Here is an 18,222-nt window from a genome sequence, read left to right as displayed (position 1 = left end):
AGTTACAGAACATTATTTTCAGAGGTTTATAAGGAGGTGGCAAAACGGTTTTTCCCCTTTGCATCTCACATGGGAGTAGTAAGCCATATATTATACAATATACCTTAAAAGAAATTTCCAGTTAGCAAGAAGTTTAATGGATAACTTTGACATAAGTGTTTTGGTTATGTTTTGTTGAAAATAAGATCATAAGGAATTGGGAAAGATTTTTTTCCTTCCTACTCTCCTCCCCCAAATTCCTTGTAAACAGAAGGCTGTGTAATATTTTTTAATAACTTCTATTTGTGTTTCTCTTCTGTAGAGCCATAAGAATTACCAAGAACCAGCTGGAGTAATACCATGAGTATTTTCTTTCATACAGGACATCATGGCAGCCCATCAGGAGAAAAAACCTTCTGAAGAAAGAAAACGCAAAAGCACCCAAAATGATATTCAAACATCTCAAGTCCAGTGGGGAAGAGCATGGTGAGAGAAGCTGATGACTCTAATTAGTCACTGTATTTCAAATTGGATCATACTTACTCTTATAGATGCTACATTCCTTTTAAACTTCATTCTATTAAAAACAGATTGTTACGTTGCCCTTCTGTTGAAAGCTCATTGATAATGAGCTGTAGTAACAGATGCCAAAGAAGGGTTCTTCAAGATTTTTAAGATAGTGAGCTTGCCAGATGGCTTATGTTAAAACACAGTCCTCCTTGCAAAAAAGGGAAACAAATCATGAAAATCAGTAAAATTTGTAGTTCCTTCAAGGGCTGAACAAAATATTTCCTGAGACTTGGAAAATGGCCATCCATCTGTGGTATTGCCAGCTGACATCTCCTGCCGTAGCAAGATTTATGACTCATCTCCCTGTTCTCAGAGAGTTGTGCAAATATTAGTAGAGTATTGTATTGCAGCTGGAAACTGCCATGCGTGTTTATATGGCTTGCTGCTACAGACAGTGTGTGGTAGAGCAAGTTGAACTTTTGTCTGTCCAGGGTCTGTCTTTTCTGTTTCCAGGTTTTGCATAATATTCTTGTGATTCTGTTGCCACTTCCAACTAAACAGTCTACCAGTTATACTTATGATTGCCATCAAAAACATGAAGACTGTAATAATAACATTTTTGGAGGGGAGATATTATCTATTCTGTTGTTCTGACCAACTAGCATAGTTGTATAACAGTTTGTGGTAAAGTATGTAACCTGGTAAGGTTTTTTTACAGCTTTTTGACCCAAAGAAATGTATGTGCTCTGAAAACATTCTCAGTTTTCATCCAGTTAGTCTAGAAGCTCCACTGAAAAATTGCCTGACTTAATCAAAGTACTGTTCTAACTGAAAGCTGGGGGGGAAAAAAATGCTCTGTTTTGCATTACAGGGAGGTAGACTGGTTTTCCTTGGCAAGCATCCTTTTCCTGCTCATGTTTGCGCCAGTTATTGTGTATTACTTCATAATGTCCTGTGACCAGTACCAGTGCTCCCTGATTGATCCACTCACTGACTTGCTCACGGGGAATAAACATCTGTCTGACATCTGGAACAAGACTCCTACTCTGACCTATAGGGCTGCTGGCATCTATACCCTTTGGGTTGCTTTCCAGGTATGATGTGCAGTTCTGATCTGGATGTAGTGGCTGTTTTTTAAAACAGCTGTTGGATTAATCCTTTTACGTCAAGGATAATGGAGTGTTGCACTGGCTTTTACTCTTTGGTGCTTCTAACTTTCCATATCTTTTTGGGATCCAAGTGAAACTTATGCACTTGAAAAATAAATATGTAGGGAATATACACAAATATTCCTTGTGTGGTATTCCTTGTGTGACGTATTCCTTGATGTGGTTTTTAAGAAAAAGCAATTATATTACAACAGTACCCATTTGTTTTAAATTAATACACAATAAATATATCACAAACGAACAGTGCAGAAGTGGTGATACTTCCTATAGAGAGATTGTAGAAGAACATTGACATATGAAATATAACAGATTTGTAAAATATCTTCAAATTTACCAAACTACTCCAATTTTTTTCCAAATCGGAAAACAACTTACATATAACACATAGTAACTTCAAAATAAAAGGATAAGGACCTGAATCTAGTTACCAGCTGTCCAGCCTTCCCACCAAAAAAAGATGACAACCATACATGAAGTACATCTTTAGAACTGTTTAGTAGCTTAGACGTATTACTAGTCTAAAATCACAACAGCTAAATCTTGCCATATTTGCTGATCGAATACTTAATTGAAACTGCTATGTGTTACATTTGGTATGAGTATGAAAGGAATAGTGGTTTTTGGGTTTTTGTCTTGTCTGTTTTCACTGTTAATATATTCTCTCTCCTAGGTGGTTTTGTACGTGTTCATTCCTGACTTCTGCCATAAATTTCTTCCTGGATATGTAGGAGGTGTACAAGAAGGTGCCGTCACCCCTGCTGGTAAGTTCTTCTGTAGAATATATGCGCACCATACAGTCTTTTAAAATGATAGTATTTCTGTACTTAGAATCTTTAATACCCATATGTATCTGGAGGAAACATAGACAGAAATGCTTTCACCCTCCTTAATATGTTTACTTAAAGCAAAAATAAAAAGCAATCCATGTCATCTTTTAGAATAAATGATAGAATTTCTATCTCTTACTGTAACTAAAACTATTGATATGGCAGACACCACACCAGCAATGGAAAAATACAGGTTGGTAATTTTGGCGCTTCAAATCAGCAGTGGACTATTGCTACTATTTGACACTGCAGTTGCAGCTGCTGAAGCGAAGTTAACCCACGAGAGTTGAACAAAATGCATGCTGTGAACGAAGTATTGGAAAGGGTAACTTGTTACCTTAAGTCAGTTTTAGGGGAGTTTCTAAATTCACTGTTTCGTGAAGTGAGAGTGAAGAGAAAGAATCAGCCTAACAAAGCCTGATGGTTGCAGCAGAGTCTAATTAAACTTTCAGAAAAGTGCCACAAGGTAGTTAATTGGGAGGGTGAGGAGAGTGAGGTCATTTCATGAGTGCTTGATGCAGCTTCTGTATATTGCATTCATATCCATACCAATAAAATCTGTACTAATCCAATGTTAGTAACATGCAATTTTTTCTTTGTATTTTAGGTGTAGTGAATAAGTATGAAATCAATGGACTCCAGGCTTGGATCATTACCCATGTGCTTTGGTTTGCAAACGCCTACTACTTCCACTGGTTCTCACCCACCATAATTTTTGACAACTGGATTCCTCTCTTGTGGTGTGCCAATGTTCTGGGATATGCAGTTTCCACATTTGCAATGATTAAAAGCTACTTTTTCCCTACCGATGCCAAAGACTGGTATGTGGTTTTTAATAATTAGAGAACACAAGGTAATCGGATGTATAAATTGAATGCTGCACAGGGTAACGATGACAGAATATATTTTACTGGTGCAGATAGATATGCCGATGTGTGACTGTGGTTCTTTGCTGCATTAGCACCATCCTCTGTTTCATGCTACATGTCATGTGATTGGCAGCCTCGGTGTCACAGACAGTTATTGGTCACAAATAGGATGGATGTAGGGTTATCTTTAGACTGTTCAAAAGCATTACCAACAATAAACTAGGGTATCTCTGAAGGTAAAATTTCTGTTTTGGTTGGATCAATTTGTATTATCTTGCACAACGTTATATGATTTTACTATCATTACATCAAGTGAATCTGAAATGCATAGCCAGCACGGTAATTACCTGTATTTGTGTATACTCTGTACGTTTCTTATTTTTTATGCTTTCTAGCAAATTCACTGGCAACTTCTTTTATGACTACATGATGGGGATTGAATTTAACCCTCGAATAGGAAAGTGGTTTGATTTCAAGCTATTCTTCAATGGGCGCCCTGGTATTGTAGCCTGGACTCTAATTAACCTTTCCTATGCTGCTAAACAACAGGAGCTGTATGGTCAAGTAACCAACTCCATGATCCTTGTCAATGTCCTTCAGGTAAATTTGGAGGAGGAAGATAAGAAACCGATTTAGAAATAAACTAGTATTGAAGTAGACAAATCTCCTTACGTTGAAATGGAACGTAGACAATTTTTCTGGCCTGAATGACCTCATTCAGTGATGATGCACTGGGACTTGGTGCTTTGGACACTTGAATTTATTCAGAGTGCCATTGTAAATACTCTTGCTGTATTCATTCTGAGTTCCACCAGTGTGATAGCCACGTCTGCACCAGCAGATTTCAGCATAAACTTAAATTAAGAGATGCTTTTCTGAGCCTGTGTTCTGGAAACAGGCATAGCCTAATCTTCAATCCAAAGAGAACAATGACAAATTCTGTGGCTTTAGTTGGAGCAAGATTGGGCAGGTTTTTTTTTTCTGAGGGCAGCACTGCACCTAAATTTTTTATTTTTTTTTTTTGCTTTGTGTGTTTGTGTGAGACAGGCAGAACTGCAGATGTTTCCACACCTAAAAATAGCCAGCCAGGTGCTGTGCTTTCTACTGAAGAGACCCCAAAGTAATAATTACAGATAATAGTTTGGATTTATTCATTAATATGTGTAAATGGGAACCCACTCAATAGAAGCTCTATTCCCCCTCTCTGTAAGCGTATGACTCTTTAACCTGAAGAGAGGTAGGGGTGGTCAAATGCGAGTACACTTCTGAAGTGTACGCCCTTGCAGTAACACATTTGCCTTAGTTATCTTGGTTAATACTGCTTTACATGATTTATTATTATACTTGCATAGCTTTAGCTATATAGATGCAGTATATTTCTGTGACATGTTTCTTTTAATACCCTGTTTTTGAGGTGTTAAAGTAAAAACAGAAGTCAGTTTTGAGATCTTCTCACAAGACAGCACAGAAATATTAGGCTGATGCTGTTAAACAGCTTAACTGGTGGAAGTGCTCTGTTATTAATAAGAAACTATTCTGTTTCAGGGTATTTATGTTTTGGACTTCTTCTGGAATGAAGCCTGGTATTTGAAAACCATTGATATCTGCCATGATCACTTTGGATGGTACTTGGGCTGGGGAGACTGTGTTTGGTTGCCTTACCTCTATACTTTGCAGGTAAAAATGTGGTACAATATGTGCTTGGGCTAAATGGAAAGAAATTTTCCAGAAACACTGTCCCCAGCAGTTTGATTTGTATTTTAAATTGTTTCTAGATAGTTTGAATACTGAGTAACAATTACAACATCCTTTGTAATGATGCACTTGTTGGAAAGCTTACTGTCTGGCAATGGGATTGATATATTTTCCTCCCCTGGTCTTCTTTTATGCCCTTTTCTGTCACTGTCTATTGTGTCTGTATATTTTTCTAAATCCTTCTAGTCCCTTTTTGTACTCCTGCATGTTGAGGATTTTTTTTGGTGGGTGGTTTGTTTGGGGTTTTTTACTTCTGTCCTGGTTGGTCTGCATCTTGGCAACTTCTCTCTTATTCTTCCACCTAAGTAATACAGTTTTGGGGAGAGAGAGAGAGAGAGACAAAACGTAGGATGCAGAGATTTCTGAAAATCTTCCATGGTTTTACTGTAGGGTGGATTTTCCTATTCTTTCTACTCATCTGTTCTGGGTCACTGTAGGTCAAGGAATTAGTCTGGCATCCTGAGCGTGCGTTTAAAGTAAATCACTCATTGTCGCTTTCTCTGCTCCCCAGGGTTTGTATTTGGTTTACCACCCTGTCCAGCTGTGCACAGCTAATGCCATAGGGATCTTGATGTTGGGCTTGATCGGCTATTACATCTTCAGAATGACCAACCACCAGAAGGACCTCTTCCGTCGTACAAATGGCAACTGCAAGATATGGGGGAAGAAACCAGAGTATATTGAGTGCTCCTACATGTCTGTGGATGGGACCAAGTACTACAGCAAACTGATGACCTCAGGATTTTGGGGGTGGGCACGCCATTTTAACTACACAGGAGATTTGATGGGCTCTCTGGCCTATTGCCTGACTTGTGGGTTTCAACATATCTTGCCTTACTTCTACATAGTTTATATGACTGTTCTGCTAACCCACCGTTGCATTAGGGATGAACACCGTTGTTTCAGCAAATACGGGAAGGACTGGAAGCGCTACACTGCTGCAGTGCCTTACCGGCTCATACCAGCAATATTTTAAGGCTAACACAGAATCCAGGGGAAAGAAAAAAGAAACTTTTTTTGGAGGTGAAGAGAATTTATCCACATAGTTAAACTAACAAAAACACTTTGTGAAGGACCCTTATATGGTTCTGAAGGAAAAAAGGTGGCTGGACAATAATCCTTGCTGTACTGAAAGAACGTGCAGGCAGACTGTATTTAAAGTAAATGAAATGAGACACCTAAGTGGCCTGTATTTTTTAGAAGACTTTCTTACCTGGAATGTTGACTTTTTTGTTGGGTTCCCCCTGCCCCAAAATTAACTTGGAATTGAAGAAGTTGCATGTATTGAGACTTCTGAAATCTCCCAAAGGTGGGAGGAAGTCTTACCCTTCAGAGTAGCAGGGTTCTGGAACCGGTTTCCAGTGACTTAGGAGAGGAGAAAAACAATTGTGTGATCTCTTTATGAAAAAAGAAATTGTATGACATCGTTGTTTGTGGCAGTCATAACCTACAGTCCATAACTCCCCAATTGACATTTTATTGTTTGTTGCTTTTCAAGAGGTTAACTGGGGAAATAATGAACTGGGGACCCTGATCCTAAACTGGTGTGTGGGAAAATTTTTATAATCTAATACAAGTACTTGTGACAGCTGGTATAAATTGCTGTAGTTCCAAAGTTACATTAGGTTTACAGCACCTGAGAATATGGCACACGACCGACTGGGTATTATTTTGATACTGAAACCACACTTGCTTTGTGAGGATATTTGAGCATAGGTTGATTTCTTTAGCGTGGATAGAAAACTTCATTCTCTATCATTTGTCTAAAATGTTATTTGTAAAAATTTAAGAAATAAATGTTGCATTCCAAGACAAGTAAAAAAATACTGCTAATTTTCTGTTCAGCTATTTCTTTTCTTGATACATGGTTACCTTTCAAAGTTACTGGAATCACAAGGAGGTCTTTCGCAATTCCAAGAGCTGGTTCAAGAATGCATAAAGGAGAAACAAATAAGAAGAAAGAGAGAGCGTAGTATTAACCACGCAACTTGTAACAAGCTTGGTAGTTATGTTCAAGCTAAAAGACTGGATATTTTGAATTTTTTACACATAGATATACAGTTAGTTTTTGCAGTAAGTAGATAACTGTGTAAGTTGGTTTCTTGTAGGAGCTGCCGAATGCACTGATCTTCATGGCAGATTTGAATGAGGCGTGTTGGTGAGTTTGTGTTTTGGTTTTGTTGCAGTACTCCCTGAAAAGATGGTTTTGGCAGGAGAAGAAGAGTCTCTCCAAACCTAGAAAAAACAAATGTATCTTGTAGTTTGGCTTTGTTTCAGAGATGGATGTACAAGCATGTATAGGGATGCCTTCTTACAGAAAGTTCTTACAAACCTAATTATAGCACCAGTGTCATCTGTAGGTATCACAACTGTTTTATCACCATTTTGCAGATAGATAACAATTTCAATACGTTACAGTATTGTTAATAACAGAGGAGGAATGATGGCCATAATCATAGCACGCTCACTGTCAACAGATGTACTGCTGTGGTAGAACATTTGAACTTTGCTCTCCCATGAATGAAGAGGACTTCTAATACAAATACTGAAATGGGGGTGAGCAGGGCGGGAAATCAATGCCGATTGCCTTCACTGAACATATATAGCACGCTACCTTAATGGTTCACCAAGGGGCGATGCATATAACGTGGTTGATTTGAGAGAACTTAATTCAGAGGAAGGCAGAAGTGAGGTGTGGGTTTTTTCAACTGTTGGACCCAATCAGTCCCTGGCACTGCATTGCTTTAGGCAGCCCCCGACTTTGCTGGAGTAGTCGGATGGTTTCTTTTCTCAGCTTCCCCAAGGCCCCATACTTGCATCCTTTTCTTATGCAGCCTTGGAAATTGCACTGACAGCTTGCTGTTAATGCCAAGGCTCTTTAAATATTGCAAGATAATCTGGACTCTAAATCATGGTAGCCTTGCATGGCACAGTATGCTCCCTTCTTTTCACTGATAGATCCTGAATGATTAGTGGAAGAAATTGCCCAATTAACACCAATAAAAATATCAACACTTTAAAAATAAAATTGGGGAAATTTGAAGCGAAAGGCCGGTATTGTGAGTAACGAGAGCATTATGCATTCGAATGCTTCTTTTAGGCAATTTCTGTTACATCTAATATTACTCAGAGGATTTTCTGTACTGTCTGATACTGGAAAGTCAAAGCACTTTCATCTGTTTCTTTGATGCAGACTGCTGCTCCTGCTGAGAATACTTTACCCTGCAGACAGCCTAGCCGCCACAAGTGAGAACTCTTTGTTGACCAGATTGTTAAACTCATGGTAGGAAGCAATTAGTCACAAGGGTTTTCAAGCAAGAGGCCATCACTGGGCTAAACTCACATCCTATTTGTTGTAAGGATGACAGATTCTGCTTTTTCAGACTTGCCTGCTGTCCATACAGACCTGTTTTATGCCATCTGTGTGGCATACAGACTAAGTACATACTGTATGTACACAAGGGTCTGCATCTGCTTGGAAAAGAAAGTGCTACTTCCGTTCAGGTTTGTATTTCTTATAAAGGATTTTTGGAGAAGCATGAAAAGTATTTTTATCTATTCTGTAAGCTTCATCCTAACATAAGCAATGTGTAAGCAGTACTCTAAGCAACTGATGTTGCCCTTTAAAACTGAATCATTTAAAAGACTTACCAGCTTGCTCATCTTCAGATAGGGTGATGCCTGGGTCACATTTTGTGTTGTATGCAGGGCAGTGCTGTTTAAATTTTTTTTCCTCCAGAAGGCAAAAAGAAATTATATATACTTTGCTTTGAAGGTTTTGTGGCTGTGTGTTCTAGATTAACTTTTGCCCTGATATTTCATATTTATTGATGCTATGCTGTCAATATCACCTATCAAGTTTTGAGACTGTAGGATGTTGGGAATTTCAACTATAGAAATGCTAATATTTGTTAAACGGTACTTATTTAACTTGGGTTATAACTAGTGGAGAAATACAGCGGAAGCTTCTGGTAATCACTTGGAGCAGTAACAAAGTAGTTTGGTTGGATTATTGTATGGAGCCTATGTGAGCAGGGCACAACAGGCTGAGCAAGTTCCAGATTGCCATAGGTCTACCTAAGGAAAAAAAAAAAAAAATTACAATCTTCTAGTGTATAACCGGTTTAGATTGTCAGAATTCAATCTACAGATGGAGAGGAGTGAGGAGAGGGGACCTGCCTGCACCTATAGTGAGGGAGGATGCCTTCCCATATTTAAAACCCTTGTCACCAGAGCGCATCATCATTCAGTGACATTTCTAAGATCAGGGCTCCACCTTTCAGCATAAGGACAGTTAATAATTTATAATTCTTGATGCAAAGCTACAGTTCGCTCTACTCCCATCAAGCCTGCAAGAATGCTGACACAATTCAATGGTGAATTGAAACACAAATTCAACAGCATACATAATTTTAATAAGTAACTTAAAGCCATACATTTAGGCTTTAAACATGTTCATAAATATGTAAACTCCCTTTTTAAAATAGATATCTCTGAGCGACTCGGTGACTAGTCCAAAGAGCTGTGCCTAGGATACAATGAAATGTGAGTGCTCAGTTCCACTTTTATTCCCACTATGAATAACAACAGAATTACATGCTGTTGCCGCGTGGTGGCAGCCACAACGTATTTTCTGCACTAAATTACCAACGTTCCGATCGTGTTTTACCCTTAACCTAGAGCTGCACTGCGTTATTTGGTTATTTTCAATAATGCACTATCGTCATTGAAAATTAAAAGTGATGTGCAGTTAAAAATAAAACTGGAATAGTGTATTGTTCTGATTCAATTCATACAGTGCAAAAAAGAGCCTAAATGTGTGTCAAATCAAAAGGCAAAAAAAATCTTTTCTTATTTTTAGATCACAGATATGGATCTACTTTATGGCAACTGGACAAGTAACGAAAATATTTTTTTTTAATTATGCTATTCAAACCTTTCTTAGTATTTTCCCTTAATTATGTAACAAATTTGCAATTCAATGTAACTTAAACTATGTATTTTAGTTCATCTTAACATAGTATAAAAAGCAAAAAAAAAAAGAAAATCTAATATCTTGCAACAGTCACATCTCTTCTCTATAAAGTATTGTGGAAGGATCAGAGAATGATTACAAGAATAAACCATAGGAAAGTTCTTCTAAGTAGTCAAAGTGAAAACTGGAGAGAGACTAGTTCAGAAGGGAAAATAAGAAAGGGAAAAAATCTGCCATGCTTTTGCAAAAATGAAAGCTAACAAGTGAAATCAGTCTTGTGTGGTTACAGCATGGAGCCTGTAGCTACTGGAAATTAAGAATTTTATCATTTTTGAAGTTTTTAGTTGTAAATATTTATCTGAATTCTGGAGAAATATGGTTTATAATCCAGGTTATGAACTAATTATAAAAGAGTTGCAAGAGTTACTAAGCTTAGTCAAGTTAAAGGTTTTGACAAAGAGTTTAAACAAATTTTTTGTCAGTTTAAGAGAGTTACAGAAGAGTTTATTAATTCATAGTTGGCTACTACAGCAGTCAGCTTCTGAAGCCTTTTTTGTTAAGCAGGATATTGAACTAGGTAGACCTCTGATTTGATCCAGTTTGGTAATTCCTGAAACAAAAAACCACCAAACCAACGTTGTGCAAAACTTCTAAGTCAAGCTACAGTTGTAGATCTTGTATGTATTAAAGGAAAATTGAACGGTCATTTTAATCTCTGCCCTGGCTTTCTCTTTAATGGCTTACAGAGGTAGGTCTCCTGAAATAGGAAAGGCTTAAATCAGCAGCCGAAGGAAACTTGTCAGTTGTGACTATAAACATGTTTAGTGCCCTTGTTTATTGGGAGCCAGGAGTGCTTGGGCAAATGTTTAAGGCAGGTGCAGTGGCTCGCAAGAAGAGAGCAAGTTCTGGGTTTTCTACTTCTGATAACAGTAAAGCAAGAGAACTGCTTTCAGGGCAACCAACTAAGAGTTTTCTTTATGCTAGCACTCTTAAACTTGCCTTTTGCATTATCAGCTATCGACTATAAATTCAGAGAGACTGACTACATGAAATAAATTCATGCTACTGCGATTACAAAGAGTAAGAATGTAAAAAATCTAGTATATAGTTTTGATGTTCACGTGAACTAAAACGTACGACTGTTGAATTTAATCTCGTGCCAGATGGTAACATAGTTTATACAAATTTCTCTAGTATGAAGAGGGCTTCAATTCTCTGACTGTTGAAATACTGAAAGAATCGATCAAAATCATTTACTCTTCCTTGACTCGTCTTAAGCTTTGTACTTAGATTAGCTAACTTTGTTAATAATCTCCCTTTGGAAGGTGATATTTTAAGGACTAGAAGTCCAAAATATTTATGGCCTGGTTATGTGAATGAACTCATGTAATAAGTACGTTTATTAAGCTTGAGTCTATCCTTCTGTGACCTACAGGCAAACTTAGTATGCCAGGAAGCCGGACAGAAACAATCCAAGAGGACAACAAAATATTTTTGCACCCTATGTAAGTACTGGGATAGAGAATAACTAATTCATATGACGTGGTTATGATTTTCTTGGTGCGACTCGCTTCACGTTGCAGTAGTACTTGCCCCAATGCTGTAGCGTCTATAACCACGTGTGCATCTCTCTTCATTGAAAAAGAAAGCTTACTATCAATTTCAATGTACTTGGAATCAGGCCCTCAAAGAGGTGACCCAAGTACATATTAAGCAGTCTGTTAATTCAAGTCACAGTTTATCACTTTATTTTGTGTGTAAAACTAACCATTCTCTTGAGAGAGAAACCTCTCTGCAAACAGAAGAGATGTGTTCCCCTCCACCGGTACATTTAACTGTTCACTATCTACAGTGAGTGGTGCTACAAGACTGATCACTTGTGAGGAAAAATGTCATTTCATCCTCAGAATTTCAGCTGTGCTGAAAAATGAATATATCGGGCAAATGGCTATCATAAACTCCCAAAATATCATGAAATGTGCCCGTTCTTTTTTCTTAAGTCAGTAATACGTAACCGTCTCGATGTCTGGAAAGTATGTTTTATGGTAATGTTTGGCTTTCCAGCTGGCAAGTTGTAGTTGCTATTGAGGATCACTTAGTGATGGGTTTTCTCTGTAACGCTGCAGGTCACATACCAAAGAGCCCTTCCCCTTGTAAGTCAAATACAAGCAAGGCTTTGACGCAGTCACTGAGCGTACCAGGCAGTCCTGAGCCCCGGTGTGGGAGGCAGCCGCGGTGGCTAAGCAGAAGTGGTTTGTAACTGGTGCAAGTAGGTGGAGACAGAGAGAAAAGAAATGAATACTCCAGCATTGAGGACAATTACCAGATGTTCAAATGTCACTTGCTTCTGATTTAATTTCCTAGTGTTTTTTTATAAAACTGTGTTATTGGAGTGATGCCTTCAGTTGTGATTTCCTGAAGTATACTTACATTTGCTTATGAAATAGTTTTCTAAGCATTTCTATGTATGTATTAGCCTGAAGGTTTTGTAGGTTTTAGTCTGTAAAATTCTAGCTGATGAGAGACACATCAAGGGTAGCAAGACACCAAAACAGAGATGGCAAACTTGAGTAACTCTTGCACAGTGGTAGCTGAAAGATTCTTACTACCACAAACTAACTAGTAAAAATCTCGGCTCCTGTCAGTGAAGAGGGATGTTCCTTCTTTGCCCTTTTTCCTCCGGCCAAAAGAAGTGTAAGATACTGACTGTATGACACATGCTTGTAGCTACCTCCTCTGAAAGAGAAGAAAGCACCAAAATGAGTATGTGGAATGCACCTAAAAAGAAGATGGCTCATGGCAATTCAGCAAATCAAGCATGAACGTGGGACAAATTAAGTTTTGATGATCATAGAATAGTTTGATGTTAACTTTCCAAATGTTGCAGCTGAAATGCACAGTGTAATACAAATTACCAGGAACAGAACATTGATGTTCTGAAATTCCTGGTTAAAACAGTGCCTTCCAGGTTGTATCGTACATGCCATGAAGATGGTACTTGACTTGCTGTTTTATTGCACTGGTTTCACTTACATTTCAAGATAAGACCTGTAAATACCTTTTTTTTTTCTCCCAGAGTTGCTTCTGCTTAGCATAGCTCTCTTCTTTTAGTTGTTTAGCTGTGTCAGGGCTTCCAGCAGAGCCGAGTAGCGTAAGAGTCTGGCATTTCAAAACATGTATGTATTTCTATCCCCTAAAGTGAAACTGATGTGACAGAATAAATTCTGTCCTCAGTTATACTCTGCAGTTCCTTATTTTAGATTAGCAAAGTTTCTCTGACCAACAACAATGAACTACATGTCTTCTGTTGTTTAATATCATCTGTTGAGTAACTTCAGCAGAATTTCACAAGGCTGAATTAGCTGATTGTTCCCACACTGGTTTTATGCTTTTTGTAGCTAGTGAGGTAAACGAAGTGGTTCACTGTGGTGATGTGATGAAGTCCTACAATTTGAACATAAGCCACAGCTATAGGAAATGCAGACGATGTACACACTCAACATTTCTCCTATTTTTTTAAGATCCACTATGGTCAGCTACAAGGAAGTGAGGCTGCTCTGAAGTAAAACTTTTGCATTCTCAGATAACTGTTTCATCCTCATGCCAGCAGTTTTGTGTTTGGAAAAAAAAAAAGAATCAAGAACCTAAAGCATCATGTTTCTAATGCATCTTAGTCTTGAGAATCTAAAAATGAAGAGGAAGAAAGAAGCGTATTCCAGCATCTGTTCCAGTTGTGCCATTTGGCGTCATGTGGACATGAGCCCGATGGTTCTGGGATGATCTGAGTCTCTTTAGGCAACATCGTCTCTATTTTGTTACCTGCAGAGAGTATAGGAAGGAAACTGCTTTGACCCGTTGAGTTCTTTTGTTTGCTACCTGAAAACACTCATCGGATCATGGCTTTGCTAGCCATAAAAACGTCAGTTCTCCTACAGGATGCTTTGATCATTTAAAACTCAGACAGCACTGTGCTTAAATATACGCTTAGATTTGTTCATGAAACACCAGGATAGCTGTACACACAAAACAGTACTCAACACATGTAGTTTTCTTGAGTGCTTTTACTATTTGTGTGTCTTTTTCCTTGCTTGTTGAGAGCCACTCGGTGGGTCCTGTTATTTGACTGCCTTATAGACAACAGCTAACTCAAAATTAGTATTTTTGTTTGGTGCTTTTCTCCACATTAGGTGAGGAGATAGTTACATACCAAACATTTTGAGAACAAAATAACAATATTTCAGTTTCAGGCATAAGCATCTCCAAACTGTACTTTCCCTGGGGGTATAGCATTCTGGTTTTTGTTTAAGTTTAGAAATCTTCCCTGAAAAGAAATCTGGCTCTGAATCATGTGCACAGGCAACCTGTATGTTGCCACATAGCTGGTAGCTCCCACATCAGTTTGAGTGGTGATGCAGAAGCCTGCGCCAATGTTCAGGGACTTCTTCTTCTAAGAACTTGCAAACTGGAGTACGTCGTACACCAGTTGTCTCATACCTCAGTGCCTCTGTACCACCTCTGGCTGTGAGTGGCTAAGCACAAATAATACAGAAAAGGAATTTGAGTCATTCTGAGGATACATACAATCCATTTAATTCAAATTTCACAGACACAGTTGATGATAGCTTTATTTTAGGCGTGTAAACGGAGGTACAATTACAATGATCCTTCTGTTGTCAGGACTGTGGTGTTATTCCTGTGGCTCCATAAAAACTCCTTGTAGAGCAGAATTGGAGAAAAATTTTTATTTATTTTGTTTTTAGGAAAGGTACAATAAGGGAATAGCTTCAAGAAGTAAACTGAATGCTATCTTTGTCCTCTAATTTTTTTCTTCAGAAAAGATACACTTACGTTCAGAATCTTCTCACCGTGCTTCATAAAACAGCTTCAAAAGCAATAAGGGAAAATGTAAAATGTATAATATGATGTTTTGTCATAATTAAAAAATACAGTATTTAAAATGCAATTTTCATATAATTTGATCTCGTTTAGTAGCTTTTTTCTTTTATACTTGCTTCTCTGTAATTTATCCAGTGAAGTGAATACAAAAGGCTTTCTGAAAGCTGCTAAACACCTAAGTATCTCTTTATCATTACCCAATAAAAATTACGTCGTGGGCATAGTCACTTGCAAAAGGCTGTTTGGGAGGGAGAATGATTGTTTTAGGACTTTTGAGGACAATGTACTTAATCCAAGTCTTAGTCTCGTTAGGACTGTGAATGAGTAGAAGTTGTTCTTACTCATGCAAACACTGAAGTACTTTGAGCAAATTTACTCACCAAGTATCAATAAACGCGATGTGTTAACAGTGCAGCCTTAATGGTGCAGCAAAGTACAGAAAAAATTATAAAACTGTTCAGTTCTGCCTCAATTTATAGTCCACAAATAGTTAAGCAAAGCCTTTGTCTAAGCTTAGTTTGTCACTGTAGGCTGTGAGGTAATAGTGGCTGATTATTTTAAAAAAAAAAAAAAAATTAGTAAACACTCTGTGTTCCCAAAACCACAAATAGAACAAAGATAGTATGAGTATGTAGCTTAAAATGGAAATTTGCCCATCTGGTCTTTGAGAACCAAATCTTGCCTTCCACTAGGAGCTTTGCTCTAAATTTCAGCAAAATCAAATATGGCTTCTTTTGTACAGCCAGCTGGAAGGAAAGCCTTAATTTTTTCTACTTCTAGAAAGGTTGGGTGGTTGGGCTTTTTAACATAAAAAAAAGATGCTAGAGTGAGATCCACAGGTAACACAGATTAAAAGCAACCAAGTTGAAAATTGCCCACATGCTACTCTAATTACTGCTACCAACTGTCACGCTGTACCATATAATCAAGCAAGTTAAGGTTTCTGAATAGTCTTAGGTAATCCAGAAAATCTCTGTCAAACTAACTCCTATTTTAACAAATCATAACTGCTCACATGACAAACTCTCACACTGGAAAATGCTAACTTTTTTTTTTCCCTTTCAGTTTTATTTTTGCGTTTCTACATTTTTTTGGATCCACTACCTACCCAAGCAGCAAAATGCTACCAAATCTTTTTGTGGTATTTTAGAATTAAGGCAAGAGTCTATCTCCCTAGGCTTCCCCAACATGATTCAAATAATATAAAACATTTTGTGATATTGAACCAAATTAAAACGCTCAGTATTTTATCAGCTAGAGCTGATAATATCTATTTATGTAGCAGTTCTGCATATGGAAGGAAAATCTGTATTAAACTGTCAACTGGAATTTGATTTTGCATTCATTCTGTGGCGTGTTGGTTGCTAGCCAAACTTGCAGACTATCACTAACCACATTTGTTCTTCCACAATAATGCTTGGAAAAGCAAGCGGTAGTTTATTGGGAATAAAGCAATTTTTCCTAATGTACTTGGAGCAGCATCCAGTAGCTGTGTTCAGAATTACTTTTTCCTGGACTCCTTCCAAATACTCTTGTGAAGGAACCCTTTTCTATTTGTTTGCCTCAGGTTTCTGTTATTCACCACTTTTCGGTAACCACGGAGGACAGAGATGCCCACAGGATTCACAACTGCTTCCTTAAGGTACTAGCTTTAACTGAAAAATTCATGACATTTATCGTTTCAGCTGGTTTAAACGATAACAGTTGTAATTTCTTTAGTGACTTGAACATGTTCCATGGCAGATAACTTTTTAAATGCTTTTTTAACAAGAACTTATAAATAAAAAGACTTTAAAACCATCCAGTCAACTTTTCTCTGATAGTAGAAAAAACACTTTTTTTGCTCTTTCAGTCAACTTGGGGGACCTAAACTACAGTTTCACATATTCCAATCCTAACTGCGCAGCATGAATAGGAGGTGCTCAACTTGGACCTTTGCAGGGTTGTGGAAGGAGACTTTGGGCAGTGCTGGCGTGGGTGCGTGACCCACAAGAGCAAGGATAGCACAGGCCAGAGAAATAACTGTGCAATACTTGATGAAAAGAGCTTACCTTAAGGATTTAGGGTGCTCACGAACACTGGGATTCCTGGGTATGGTTTTCTGAGCCTTCTTTGCAGCAGTTACTGTGGATCCCGATGTAGCTGCCCGTTTCCTTCCACACAGCAAAGGAGGATGAGAGGGGGATTGGGACTGGAAAAAAAAAAGAGGGTATGAGGACAAAGCATGAACGACAGAAAAATCATACTGTACAAAGATCAGGAAAAGCAAAAAAAAGCCGAGTGTATAAGAGTGCTCTGAGCAATGTTCACCTATGACATAAACAACTTACATATTTTACATGATTGAAATCCCAGCGCACAGCCCCCAGACCGATTTGGGTCTCCGCCGGCTGGCACTGTGTTGAGCCAGAGATTCTCCGTGGACGGAGGAGGCGGAGGAGGAAGGAAGGAACAAAGGCACCTTCCAGCTGACACCAGCGCACAATGTTAACCAAGAAGCATTTTCCGTTCTGTCAGGATAGCTGGTAACAGCTTATTTTGGCCATTCACTGGGTACTGAGGGTGTTCGGTTGTTTGTTTTTTTTTTGACTGAAATGGTAGATATCACTCTAATGATAAATGAGTCTTGCTATGACTGTACAAAAAAAGAAAATATTTCACACCACCCCCCCCCTCGAAGTAGTTGGGAGGAAACTACATACAAAGACGCGCCAAATGAGTGTTATTAAGGTTGCAACATCAAACCCTTGAGGATTAGAGGATGGATTTACGATTGCCTTAATAACTCTCACCCTGCCCCCGCAGTACATGCTTTACCGCGCAGCCTGCTCGCTCCTCCTCTGCCACCGGCTTTAACCACTGCATGGGCAGCCGTAAATGAAGCATTGCCCATTTAATTTTAATTTTCTTGGAAATGTGCTCAGCATTAGAGTAATTCTTCGGTAGTCTTTCACGCTGTAACGTTTGCTTACAACATTATCAGGTGCCAAAACGTTTACAAGCTTTACAAGGACAGGAAACTCCTGGTGTTTTTAATACTTGTTCAAGTATTGTTGAAGTTAATTTATACGAACTGAATTTCAGACTTGCTCAGAGGCTTTCCCATCCTGCGAGCTCGGCGTCGGTGCCCTCTCGCCTCCCCGCGCCGTGCGGACGGCTCCGGAGGGCGGGTTACAGCCCGGCTGCGCGGGCAAGGGGCTTTCCCAGGGCCTCCCACACGCCCCGGGGCCGCGTGTGCCCGG

General features: G+C 38.6%; 1 protein-coding gene across 1 annotated transcript; it reads left to right on the top strand.

Annotated features, from left to right (window-relative positions):
* Positions 1-366: 366 nt before the first annotated feature.
* Positions 367-6,172, top strand: DHCR7 (7-dehydrocholesterol reductase). Its single transcript, XM_010291114.1, has 7 exons — positions 367-465; positions 1,361-1,583; positions 2,329-2,419; positions 3,093-3,306; positions 3,750-3,954; positions 4,900-5,031; positions 5,621-6,172. The coding sequence occupies exons 1-7, from the start codon at positions 368-370 to the stop codon at positions 6,083-6,085; spliced, it is 1,428 nt and encodes a 475-aa protein (XP_010289416.1). The 5' UTR covers position 367; the 3' UTR covers positions 6,086-6,172.
* The last annotated feature ends 12,050 nt before the right edge of the window (positions 6,173-18,222 follow it).

Source organism: Phaethon lepturus, unplaced genomic scaffold, assembly GCF_000687285.1.
Source record: "Phaethon lepturus isolate BGI_N335 unplaced genomic scaffold, ASM68728v1 scaffold50607, whole genome shotgun sequence".
NCBI lineage: Eukaryota > Metazoa > Chordata > Aves > Phaethontiformes > Phaethontidae > Phaethon > Phaethon lepturus.
The sequence above is the reverse complement of the archived record's forward strand: the minus strand, read 5'-3'. Positions and strand labels throughout refer to the sequence as shown.